The sequence below is a fragment of the Lissotriton vulgaris genome, chromosome 8, assembly GCF_964263255.1.
Source record: "Lissotriton vulgaris chromosome 8, aLisVul1.2, whole genome shotgun sequence".
NCBI classification, from domain to species: Eukaryota; Metazoa; Chordata; class Amphibia; order Caudata; family Salamandridae; genus Lissotriton; species Lissotriton vulgaris.
The window spans coordinates 1,512,346,940-1,512,360,499 of NC_141696.1; the positions used below are offsets into that span (position 1 = coordinate 1,512,346,940).

At 51.1% G+C, this 13,560-nt stretch overlaps 1 protein-coding gene across 1 annotated transcript in view; it reads right to left on the reverse strand.

Annotated features, from left to right (window-relative positions):
* FAM162A (family with sequence similarity 162 member A) overlaps nucleotides 1-13,560 on the reverse strand; it is a 116,399-nt gene that overhangs the window by 42,418 nt on the left and 60,421 nt on the right. Inside the window, exon 3 of the mRNA XM_086935631.1 lies at nucleotides 393-498. Within this exon, the coding sequence (XP_086791757.1) occupies nucleotides 393-498 (106 nt within the window). The remainder of the gene's footprint in view (nucleotides 1-392; nucleotides 499-13,560) is intronic.

The window sequence follows — 13,560 nt, forward strand, 5'->3', positions numbered from 1 at the left end:
TTCAAGAAGCCTCCTAAAACTACACCGCTTTGAAAGTGAATCAAAGATAAAATCCCCACAAACACGACTATCAGGCGGTACACACTGCATCAAGGAATGTCAAAGTAGTACCCAAGACAAAGTGTAGATCCTGCTATTTAAGATGAAACCCTGAGGTTTGGCTACACATATCCAGAGGGAGGACAAGGCGCGACATGGCCATCACTCATGATCGGCAAAGTTAAACATGCTTAACTTCCATGATAAACGGACGACACTCTGGAAACAAACACCTACTTTGAAAAGTTCCAAACAGCATTCTCTACGTAGCTGTATGAAGCACCTACATGCCCTACAGAACAACCATGGTATAAAGAACATACAATGAACACAAATAAATGATGAATACTTACGAAACGATCTCTGGGATATCCTCCTCCTTTTTGAAGCGACCTCCCCAAAGCAGTAACCTTTTCTCCCAGTCCGTGGGTTTGTGTCCTGGCACTTTGAAGGAATATCCTAAACCAAAAAGGTGTAAAAAATAAATCATCAATGCTGAAAGGCAGTATACACAAGCACCACAAACTATTACAAGTACTTGAAAACGCATCCGTGTGTTTAGTTGCGGTTGACCGCGCTGGTTTAAGGGTGCTGGAATCTGTGATCCATGGGGTTTGCAGAATCAGAACTGCTGTGCCACAGAGATGTACATTGCAATCTGCAAGGACGTGGCACTTCCACAGGGTGAAGAGAAATTCTGGTTCTATCCAGGTCTAATATTGTCTTTTCTTTGAAGGCGGTCAGCAAATGTTAGTGATGCTTTTCTAAGTCATGCTCCAACGACAATTGTAACTGCACCAGAAATGTATTGGAGAATGGATACCTTAACAGCCAACACAAATTCAGGCACCAACCTTCAAAATCACTTTAATATGCAGATCTTAAATTTTGATTAACTGGTTGAGAGGATGAAAAAGAAGATCAGGAACAGGAGGCCTGGAACCACCGTAAAATGGATACATCAAACATTCTTTAGCAGACACAGCTGGTGAACTGAATCAGGGACCTATACAATGGAATTACAAGTGGTTGCTGACTGACCAGACTACTTTAACTCGGACTCAAACAAAGCAATGTTTGTGCCAGCTGTCTCAAAGCAAAGCAATGTTTGTGCCAGCTGTCTCAAAGCAAAGCAATGTTTGTGCCAGCTGTCTCAAAGCAAAGCAATGTTTGTGCCAGCTGTCCAAGTCAGAAAGATTTCCCCATCCTACACAACAATGATTGCGGGAAATAACTATGCTAGTAGGAGCAGTTTGTTTCTGCAAAGGGATTGGCAATGCGACTTCATAGGCACTATAAAAGTTAAGCATACAAAAACGCCAATACAGTAGATGTCCAGGTCTCTCTTTCTCTCGCTCTCTCTCTCTCTCTCGGTCTGCCTCCAACTCTCTATTCAGTGAAACAGATCTAGGAGATGGCCGAGAAGGAGGTGACGGCCGAGAAGGAGGTGACGGCCGAGGAGGAGATGACGGCCGAGGAGGAGATGACAGAAACGGAAGTAGAGGGCGGGGGCGCGCAGTGGAAGAGATGACATGGGAGGCAGGGGAGTAGGAGATGTCAGAGGAGGTGGAGGAGATGGAGATGTCGGAGAAAAGGACAGGAAAAGGTGGAGATTAAATGGAATATGATTAAGGGGGATGATCCCTGCAGCAGTTCTGTACTGTACCAAAGCAATGCCCATCTCTACTCTTTTACTTCCTGACCTCGCTCCTTGCCCCTTGCAGCACAACACTCTGATCTGTATGTAACTCCACTTAACGGCCCAAAGAAACTCCCCTAGTCCCACCCAATCCATGTCCTGTCACAATGACTACCCCACTGTTGAATTAAAGGGTGCGGGGAGTGTACATTGCACTACTGTTGCCTATGCGGCAAAGAGAAGCGTACACTGCTGTAAATCTTGCATTATCATGGCAAGAGTTGCACCTTCAACCAGACTGACACTTTGAAAGGCATGTTAGCTATAAGTCAATCACTGCTTAAGGGTCAAACTGGACCGGGCAGCACTTCATGACCACAGACCTAGGTTTACGGCATTCAAACGATCAATAGAGCCTGCCTAAAACTTTCAGGCGAGAACCACATTCAGTGAAGCCATTTAGGGAGCATCACATTTGTAGACAAGAACTGTTCAGTCAACAGTTAACTGAAGCACTTGAAAATCACCAATCTAAGTTCCATTATTAATAAACATTTTTTAAGAAACATTACCAACAAACATTCTGCAAAGCTATGTGAGGTGCCTTGCAGGATTCCAGTTAATTACAATACGGAATAGGTCTTACGGGGTGGATTTTGAATTAGCAAGTAACAGTCACCTAAAATGGGAGCGGCTGGCACTAAAGAGTTTTCATAAAATTGCCTGTAAACATGGTCTCTCTATCAACTAGCTTTGAGGTTGAGATTCGCCCATTCTCCTCTCCTAGCAGTTCATAAATTCCATCTAGTATGCAGCGCACTCCTTGTTGCCTTAAAGAGTTCACATAAGTTACAATGAAGCTTTTATCTGCTCACTATGTATTCGTTCTATATTCCAGAAAAAAGAATAGAAAGAACAAAATCGAATAGGGGTGGTAATAGCTAGGTTGCTCTTAAAGATAGTTTAAATAATAATTTGATTGTAGACTTTTAAGCAGGAACAAATAAGTTGTCTAAGAACGAAGTAAGAATTTATTTTAGGAAATATCATTTTTTTTTAAATAGTTTGTAGAATTCTGAGTCTACGCAGAAATATTAGAGTTTGATTTTAACCAAAGAAAAACCATGAGCAATGTGTTTTGTGATCTCTTATCAAAACACTATCAAATGCGCTGCTTGCCTTCCAGACTAAGGGCCTCATTATGATGCTGGTCGGACCGACATCTGCGGCCTCGTAAGCAATGGTCAGACCACTGCGGTTTTGTCTGAAGTGGTCAGACTGACCGGCGCATTAGGATGCATATTGCTGGAAGACCGCAGACTCAGACAGGTTTACTCCGACCGCTGAGATGGCGGTCGGAGAAAAACAGCAACAACTAAAAAAGTTTTGCCACAAACAATAGTTCTTATTTAATGAATTCACAAAAGCAAGCATGCACATTAAAATGCTTGCTACTAAATGTAACTTTTACAAAGCCTGAGGTTTGTAAAACGTAAGGTTTGTCTTTGCCCCTTAATCTGGGATTTATATACACCATTGTGAATGTAATCTTTACTATTTTTGTGGAATCCAGGCTCCTAACAAATATTGTTCCGAGGTGCTTCCTATTCGAGAGGCGTACAGCTCACAGAGGATTCATCTTCTGCCCTTAACTTTCGGACACCCCTCCAACAAATATCTAATTGGAAGGAAGCTATGACACCAGGGTACAGATAACTTCCAGCCAAGTTCACAACAATGGGTGCCATTTTAGGTTTAAAGCATTTTATTAATATGAAAAAAACATGGGGAAGGGGGGTAGGAGTCAAGGTCACATACAGTACAATGAAAAGAAAAAGAGACATGTTGCAGCAGTTCTGGTCGAAAGGGGGAAGGTCGGTGGTCCAGGAGGGGAAGGGAAGGCATCAGCTGTAAGGCAGTAAAGTAGTGCACACAACCCTCATATATTCCCCGACCTCCCAACCAAAGCTAAGAGCGAGTAGCTTCCTGCAACACAGCAAAACACAACGCAGTCCCTCCAAGCCCCCCGCCCCCAAAAAAAGAAAAGAGAAGAAAACAATACCCCAACATCCCCGTCCAATAGCCCGCAATAGAAGCATCCGCCCCAGACAGCCTACCCCCAACCCCAAATCCCCCCAGCTCCATCCCTCCTAATCCGCCGGGGCCGCCGGTGGCGTCAGCCTAAGAAGGCGTAGGTACCTCGGACATGTGAGCTCCCGGAATTCTGTGGACAGCAGTGCCAGGAAGGGGTGCCAGAGCTCCTCGAACTGATCTACATTTCCAGCCACTGTAAGCGACATCTTCTCCATACCCAGTACCTGCCAGAGTCTATGTAGCCAACCAGTGATGGAGGGGGCAGTGGAGGTGCGCCAGTGGACAAGGATATTTTGGACCGCTGAGCCTAGCGCAATAGCAATCTGCCTACCCCTGCGGGACTTCAGCGGGTACATTAAGTCGTTGGGAAGGCCTAGCAAGACATACGCCGGGAAGCGCGGCAGCTCAATCTCAAAGTGTCTATCCACCTCATCCAGAACCTCTTTCCAGTAAGCAGTCAGTACCGGGCAATCCCAAAGAATGTGCGATAGAGTACCCTCCTGTCCGCAGCCCCGCCAACATCCCTTGTCGGTGAGTTTGTGCATCTCATAGAGCCTCTCCGGGGTGTAATACCAGTAGGTGGACACCTTAAAGGTCTCCGTCAGCCCAGTGTGGTATGCAGAGTGCCTCGCCCGATATGCGATCCTGTCCCACTCCTTGTGGCTCAGGGTCCTGCCCAACTCTCTGTGCCAGCGCTCCCTCCCCGGATTATGGAAATGAAACGTCGGGGGATGGAGAAATTTATATAGATCGGAAATAAGCTTGGCATCCGAGGTCCGGGTCACTAGCCACCGCTCGTAAGGAGTGATTTGACGGGCTGCGACGTCACGCACCTGGGGTTGGAGAGCCCAGTGGCGGACCTGCATGTAGCGCAATCTGTCTACCTCCGTCAGGCCAAATTCCTGTCGAAGTTGCTGGAAAGAAAGCACGCCCTCCGGCCCATAAATCTGAAAAAGTGCCCTGCAACCCGCACTCACCCAGTGGGAAAAAGCTCCCGGCTCTAAGCCCGGAGTAAAGTCCGGGTTACCAACTATGGGTGTAAACGGTGATGGGAAGGTAGTTAGCTCGCAAACCGCATCCCACACCCGCAGGGGAACCCGGGTGACAAAGGAGGCGTAGAGGTTAGCCGGGCGATGCGCGCGCCGCAGGAATGGAACCTCCTGAAGGGTACGTCCCGCTACCGCCTGATCCTGAAAGAGCCAGTGCTTGTCAGATTCCCACCTGCTCCATTCCACCAAGTATCGGAGTTGCGCCGCCTGAAAATACTTCCGGAGATCAGGGATACCAAGACCCCCCGCCTCCGGAGCAAGCGTGGAGAGAACTCTCTTCATCCGAGGCCTGCGGCCTTGCCACACGAAACGGGAGATGTCAGCCTGCACTTGCCGTATCCAACCCACAGGGGGCTGGAGAGGTAGAGCGCGAAAAAGGTACAAGATCTGAGGCAGCACCGTCATCTTCACCGCTGCGATACGGCCCAGCCACGAGAGCAGGCCCTTGTTCCATCGGCCGAGTTCCTCCTTAATCTTCTTGCTAAGGGAAGAGTAATTCGCTTTGACCATTTCAGGCAGCAAAGGCGCCAGCAGGATCCCCAGGTATGGCACCGTGGATGAGGACCACTGCATGGGGAAGAGACGCTGAAGGTCTCTCTTGGTGTCCGCGGCGAGCGACACGTCCAGGGCAGCCGATTTGGCCATATTCATTTTAAAGCCGGCCACGCGTGCAAAGGCGTTCAGTTCCTGGACGCAAGCAGGGAGTGACCTCCTGGGGTCATCCAGGGTCAACAGGACATCGTCCGCATGAAGGCTAACAGTATGGGTATACTGACCCATCTTAACCCCAATAGCGTCTGGATTATCGCGTATCCTCTGGGCAAACGGCTCCATATAGAGGGCGAACAAAAGCGGCGAGAGGGGGCAGCCCTGTCTCGTACCGCGCTCAATGACAAAACTACTAGAGCTGTGCCCATTGACCCGTACCGATGCTGATGGTCTTTTATAGCAATTGAAGACCATGGTGCGGAACTTCTCGTCGATTCCCAGTTTCCCGAGAACCAGCTCAAGGTACGGCCAATGAACTCTATCAAAGGCCTTCTCTGCATCGACCGACAGTAACATCCGCTCCCCCGGGACGCGCGAGGCCTTTTCTAGTATATGCGTCACCCTCTTGGTGTTGTCAACTGTCTGTCTACCGGGTACAAAGCCAGCCTGGTCCACCTCCACCAGGCCCGGTAGGTGCAGTCCAAGTCTGGCCGCTAGGATCCCCGTGTAGAGCTTAAGATCAACATTCAGAAGCGAAATAGGCCTATAAGAACCACACAGGGTCCGGTCCTTCCCGGGTTTCGGAATAACCGACAGTCGCGGAAAGAAGGTCCGGCGGGATAGCCTCCGGTTCGGAGAAGGAGTTGAACAGGCGAGCCAGGATAGGCGCCACTGTGGAACAGAAGGTCTTGTAGAACAAGGCCGTGTAGCCATCCGGGCCCGGGGCTTTACCGTGTTTCAATCGTGCTATAGAGGAGATGACTTCCTCCACATGGATGTCCCTCTCTAGGTGGTCCGCTTGGGCGGGCTCTAGCACCGGGAGGGTCACAGACTCCAGATAATCCTCAGCGTCCCTCGGCGAGGAGGGTTCCGCGGCATATAACGCCTCGTAGAAGCTACGAAAGGAGTCCGCCACCTCCGCGTCACCGGAAACAGAAACCCCGTCTGCACCCACTAGCGCCTTCACCACATTGCGTTGCTGCGCAGCCCTGAGCCGATGGGCCAGGAGCTTACCGCACCTGTCCCCGCCTGTGTAAAAGGCATGCTTCAGACGCAACACCGCATATTCCGCTCGATCTAGGTCCAGTGCAGAAAGGAGTTTCCTCGCCGCTTTCAACTGCCTCCAAACTCGAGGAGCCCCTGTTCGGCGGTGAACCTGCTCAAGTTCCCTGACTTGCGCAGTCAGTTCGTCCCTCTTACATTGCCGCTCCCTGTTCTCGGCCGAGGAGATGGAGATAAATTCCCCCCTGAGGACCGCCTTCAAGGCCGCCCACTGCGTCGCTTGAGACGTGTCGGAGTTGCCATTGTGGACCAGATAGTCCTGAATGACCTCCTCCACTCGCTTCACGACTGACTTCTTATGCAGAAGAGTATCCCGAAGCCGCCACAACCCTCTGGAGGGGGAGGCCGCTGGCCATGCAAAGACGCCAGAAACCGGTGCATGATCGGACAGGGACAGGACCCCGATGTCCGCCGCCGTGGCGGCCGTGCGTAGCGGTCCACTCACCAGGAGGTAGTCCAACCGCGAATAAGTGCGGTGCGCGTGGGAGAAATAGGAATAGTCCCTATCGGTGGGGTGCATAGCGCGCCAGAGGTCATGCAGATCCATCTCTGCAATCCGGTCTTGCACCACGCGGGAAAGCTCCCCAGTCTGTGCGGAGCGCTGGGCAGACCTATCCATAGCAGAGTCGAAGACAATGTTCAGGTCTCCCCCCAAGACAACATGGCGATCGGGCGAGGCAGTGACATCCACCAACACTGATTCCAGGAAACGATCCTGGTGATCATTCGGGCTGTAAACGGAGCCAACCGTGAAGGCATACCCCCAAGCCGCATGCGATACGCTAGGAGCCTCCCCTTTTGCTCGGCATATTTGTACAATACCTCGCCCCTGAAAGAGGTAGCTAAAAGAATGGCTACGCCTGCAGTCTTGGTCGCTGCCGAAGAGAAGAATTGGGTGGGGAACTTGGCAGAGCGCAGCCTATGACAATCTTTGAGTAGCAGATGAGTTTCCTGCAAGAGGCATATGTCCGCTTGCGTCCCTTCTAGTAAGGATAGGATCGCTCTGCGCTTCACGGGATTGTTCAGACCCTTAACATTAAGGGTCACCACTTTCAAGGATGGCATCTCCCCCAGGGACTCGAAGCGCTATGCAGCAAGCGAGGGATCAGCGGAGGGGGCGCGCGGGGCAGGCGCGCAGGGAAGGCCAAGACCGGCCACATGCGTGCATGGGCAATATCGGACGGGACCCCACCAACAACAAAACAACTCTTAAGCCCTCCCAGAACCAACCCAAGGCAACTAGCCAAAACCACAAACAAATAAAAACACCCCATTGTCTCAGTCCAGCCCAAACGGGCAAGTCTGTAGAAACCAATCAAGTGGACGTTCAGCCACTCACCTCCAACCGTTCCCTCCCAACCCCCAGCCCCAACCCAGCATCGCAGAGGCTAAGCATCTCTCCCCCCGGAGCGAAGTTAGGCCGTCAAGGCCACGCCGTTGGATTCAGGCAAGGTCCTGGCCGCCGTTCTCAGGGCTTCCTCCATATCCGCCCTGATGGTAGGGGAATCAGGGCGACTCGCAGTCGCCGACGATTGTCTCCTCGTCGATCTCCGCCGGCTCCGTCTCTCCAAGCGCCTCCATGTGGGAGTCGATCCGTCCTCCTCCGTGGCCGTGAGTCCCAACACCCCGCAGATGTTCTGGAGGGAGCGCAGCTGGTGTAACACTCCGTTCCATCTAAAGATGAGGCGGAAGGGGTGACCCCAGGAGTAGGGCGTCTCGTGCTCCCGCAGAAAGTCTGTAGCAATACGGAAGGACCTGCGCTTCTGCAGCGTGATGGCAGACAGGTCCTGGTATTTATTTATTTATTTATTTTTAGAGTTTTCTATAGCGCGAACTTGAACCGATTAGGTTATCAGAGCGCTTTACATAGCACAAGTTTCGTTACATGTTAACACATCAATTTACATAGAATCAGTTACGTTGCACATTTCAGTAACTTGAACCGAATAGGTTATCAAAGCGCTTTAAATAAGACAGCATTCGATGTCCAGTGCCCTCCTCCGCCGTGTAGCGGGGGACCACTTCAAGCCCTCCGAAGTCGTCGAGCTGTCGGGACTAGGCTCCTGGAATGTCCAGTGCCCTCCTCCACCGTGTAGCGGGGGACCTCTTCCAGCCCTTCGAAATCGTCGACCTGTCGGGACTAGGCTCCTGGAATTTCAGCTGTCCCTTTAAAACTACTTTGTTTGAAGTCATGACGGAGGTCACAATCCCAGCAGCAACCGAGTAAGCTCTCTGTCTCCAAGTTTCTCTCCGCGCTTGATGATAGACTAGTACTATGGATTTAGGTGGCTCGCAGTGGTCATGTCACGTGACAAACTTCAGGAAACCTCGTTATTTTGAAGGCCATAAATTCCCCCAGCACAGTTTTTCATCTTGATTCTAATGCGTGGAAATAGCAGGATTGGTTAACCCTGTAAGTCCTGTGAAGGGAGGATGTGCCACAGGCCGCTCTCTAAAAGTTAAAGGCTGCTTCCTGCGGGCCTCTGCCATGATGCGCTCCTTCAAGGGGAAATCAGGCAGGAACGCCAGAATGTCCGGTGGGGGTGCTGATGACTGGCGCTGACGGCCCACTCTATGCGCTCTATCTATGCGGATCGGGAATTCTGCATCTTCTCCCAAAATCTCCCGGAACAAGTCCTGTAGATAGGCCACTAGATCCGTCCCCTCGTCCGCGGATGGGACACCCCGCACCCGGATGTTGTTCCGTCTGGACCTGTTCTCGAGGTCCTCAGAGTGGGCCTGGAGCTCGACACACTGCTCTCGGAGACGGAGAACGTCCTGCCGGAGATGGACTATCTCCTCATCTCGGCGCTGGGCCGCCGTTTCCACCGTGTCAACACGCTCGCCAAGGCCCTCCACCTCCCTGCGCACTTCTCGGACCTCGCTGGCTACTTCCTTCTTTAGCGTCTGGAAGTCGTCCTTGAGGGAGCTAAATAAGTCCTCCATAAAGGACCTCGTGACCGGCGGTTCGCCTCCAGTTGCTTCTGCCGAGGCCCGGGAGGACCCCGGCGACGGCTGCGTCCTGTCCCTCAGCTGCTGGGCCCTGCTGAGCATGTCCGGCAGAGTGCGGTCACCCCTTTTCGAGCCTCCTCTCCCAGTCATCGTGGCCGCTGCAGTGGGCAAGGTTCAGGACCGGCCGCCGTAGGTGCGTCCAGTCGCTCGTGGGCACCAGATGTGAGACCCTGCCGAAGACAAAGGTGCTGCGTCACAAGCGACAAAATGGCGGCTCAGGCCGGGGCGAGACAGTCGTTGTACCGACCAGGGTGGCAATCGGGGGCCAGAGTCAGGGTCTCTCAGCAGCGCACCCCTGGGGGAATTAGGTCAGGAGCCAAGGCGAAAGTGGGCACCTGCCCTCCAAAGGCACGGGTGGAGGTCGCCAGCTCCAGCTCCTCAGGGAGAAGATGGCGGCAGGGCGGGGCCCGGGAGAGCGGCCCGGGCCGGCGAGATCGCCGGCGACCCCCGGGTCACAATAAGCAAGATAAGTCCACAGCCAGTGTCTCACTGTTTCGCCAGCGGGTCCGCCCAGGTCGGCTGCCGTGTAGATGTAAATGTAAATGTAAATGTGGCGTATTTGTATAGCGCGAACAGTGACCCGGAGGCATCCCGGCGCTTGTACTCCTACCACAAGGGAACCCCTCCTGGCTTTTCCTTGTGGGGTGTCCACTCCTGGGCATCCCATGGTGAAACCAGGCATCCCTTGTGTATCAGGGGGCCTTTGTGGAGACTAAGCAAGCTATTGCCCAGAGTTGCAGCGTGGGACCCATGCTTAGAATCGGCACTGAGGCGAGAATATCCGGTCAGAGGAATTTAAGCCCGAAACCCGCCGAGGCGGGAATCGAACCCTGGTCCCTGGCCAGCGTTCTGCATCAAGGTCTGCCGCTCTAAGCATTGAGCCACACTTCTCCACATGCCTCCGTCCCTCGCCACCAGGTCCGGGGTCCACGCCACACCATGCACTGTCATCGGTAGCGAGGGGCCAAAGCGCCAGCTAAGGTCCAGGGTCCGCTGCGTGTCGGTGGCACCGGTCACGTAGGCTTAGGCCGGGGGGCGCTGGTATTCTCCGGAGCACGTCGGGGCCGAACACTCGGGATCACCAGCTTTCAGCACCAGGCCCAGCCGAGGCGCCTGGACAGCACTGCAATACGCTCCGCCTCCCAGGCTCTCCTCCGTGCTCCGAACTTTGAGCAAACTTTCGGGGTACTTCCCCCGGGGCGATAGGAGTCAAAGTAGTATCAATAGGTGCACCAGGAACTCCGGCACAGCCCTCTCACCCGCTAAGCAGCTGCGGGGGGAGAGAAGCGCAGAAATCGGGGCTCGAGCTGAGTCGGGCCGGAGGAGCTACGGGAGGAAGCGTCCGCTCACCCCGCCATCTTGGCCACGCCCCCATGGGTGCCATTTTAAATCCACAATTTAAAGTGCATATATGCTTCCTCGTGCTAGACATACGTTTGCTACAGTGTTACACTAGTCTTTTTTCTCCATTTTTCTGTCACTTTCATAATAGCTAAATAATTTAAATATTCACTCTTTACAAACAATATTATAGTACTTCACATAATTAAACTTTAGAATTAAACACTTTATAGAGCGTTATCATTTGAAAAAATTGTTGCAGCGATATGTGTATGTTCTAGAAAAATAGAGCACTTTATAGACCAATCCGGGTATATGTTCACACCCTAGCAGGAAGGATATAGGGTCAAATGCACCTTGGTATTGAAAATGTGAATGTGCAGTAGCCCACTAGGGAAGAATTCAAGCAGATATTTATATATCCAGAGTTATATATGTATATTTATATAAGGAGTGTGACGTTAAACCATGAACTCTTAAATAAACTGACCAGTGGGCTAAAATCCATGCTGACCAGGTAATGGAGTGTGTGACAGAATTTACAGTCCGAACGATGAGGCACCAATGTTACATACTGGCTCCAAATGAATTGTTATTTCTTTTGTGCTGTTCTTTAGGTAAATATGGCAAATGTGGAGTGAATTATTGACAGCTTTTCTGTGGGTAATGGCTCTAAAAGGTATGCATTTCTCACAGTGTTCCTTGCAGTGCTCCCCTTTTAGACTCGCATTCCTTTTGCTGGTCTTCCTTTAAGGTCCCAGTTCCAAGTAAGTTGCTGTATATAGTGCATTTGTGGCAATATCAATTTCACAGTGGATTATTGGTTGAAGGGATTGTCAAGTTTTTGCAGACTTGTGACGTGCCCAATAGTTCAAGTTCAAGTTCAAAATTTGTATAGCGCACTACTCACCCAGAGGGTCTCAAGGCGATTGAGGAAGGGGGGGGGGTACTTTACTTATCGAATATCCAAGTTTTTAGTTGCTTTCTGAAGGAGAGGTGGTTCTGTGTAAGGCGGAGATGGGTGGGGAGAGAATTCCAGGTTTTGGCCGCTATGTAGGAGAAGGATCTTTCCCCCATGTTGGATCTATGGATGCTCGAATTGCGGCGAGGGCTTGATCGTAGTTGGCGGGTGGGGATGTAAAAGGGCAGGATTGTGAGGGGTCGAGGGATTTGTTGTATTCGAGGAAGGTGGCGAGCTGACGGTTGACTGCTTTCTCAATGACTTTGGCAGGGAATGGGAGGAGCGAGATGGGGCGGTAGTTCTTAAGTTCAGTGGGGTCTGCAGTGGGTTTCTTCAGAAGGACGCCGAGTTCGGCATGTTTCCAGCTTTCCGGGAAGGTAGCGGAGTTGAGGGAGCAGTTGATGACGTCTCGGAGATGGGGTGCGATAATGGAGTCTGCTTTGTTGAAAATGTGGTGGGGACATGGGTCGGTTGGCGATCCTGAGTGGATGGAGTTCATCAGGCGGATGGTGTCTTCAGTGGTGATTGGGTTCCAGGCGCAAAGGTTGTTAGAGGGGGGTTTTGGTTCGGAGGTGAGTGGAGTGGACTGGTCTCCGGACTGGTTTTCAAAGCTGTTATGTATGTCAGCGATTTTGTTGTGGAAGAATGAGGCTAGGGAGTCGCAGAGGTCTTGGGAGGGAGTGATGTTGTAGTGTAGTTCCTAGTTTCCCACTAGGCCCTGCGCATTGGAATAACATAAACAGTAGTATCGACGTGGAACTGCGGATATTCCAGGCCTCCACTGACTATGCTAAACTTAATTGGGTTGTGTTACCAACTAGCTCAGAGGTCACTGGAAACTTTCTTCTCTGCATAGGGAGTGATCAGCTTCCTTGGCACAGACAAGAAGGGATTCAGTTTTCCAACAACCGTGCAACATGACAACTTTGCTCCTCAGATCAAGAGTCAATCTCTAGGGTCGTGTGAAACAATAGACATGTATTTCACTCAGTCAGTCTAGTGCAGTTTACTTTCACGGTATGTAGAGAATAGAGAGACGGGCGTTTGTCAATAAAGGGTTTACATTTATTGAACAGTCTTTCTTCTCGTACAAGAGAAATGTATTGCCACAATTGCAATAATTGTTATTATAAAAAGTACGTACAGTAAGATAAGTATTGCGAAATAGAACTGTAAAAGCATTGATATGGTTTCTTAGCCATACAATGGTTTAAAAGTAATAAAACATATATACAGTCATATATACATTAGGCTAACATACTCAACTGATGCTTCTAACTAAGCCTACCCCAGTGTGCCTGACCTAAGCCTAACACGTGAAAGGGGAGTAAGTAAGTAGCTTTAAGTTAAGTTGGTTTTGCCAAGATTTGTTTCAAGAATTCTCGTCTAAGGGTTTAGTCAACACCATACCTCTGAATAGAATGATGGAGGATTGGTATCTCCTTCAGGGGTCTCTCTCGATATCCCAGTCACCCGCGAGGGTAAACCGGAAACGCCGTGGCTGGATTTCTCTGCACGAGAAAGGCAGCGGGTCTCTTCAGCGCGTCGAGGAAGGAGGGGGGACAGCGTCCGCGGGCAGCTGGAATCTGCTGGATGTCTTCGCAGAGGGACGTCTGTTCAGCTCCTTAAGCGTACTGCACCATAGTTCGCGCTGT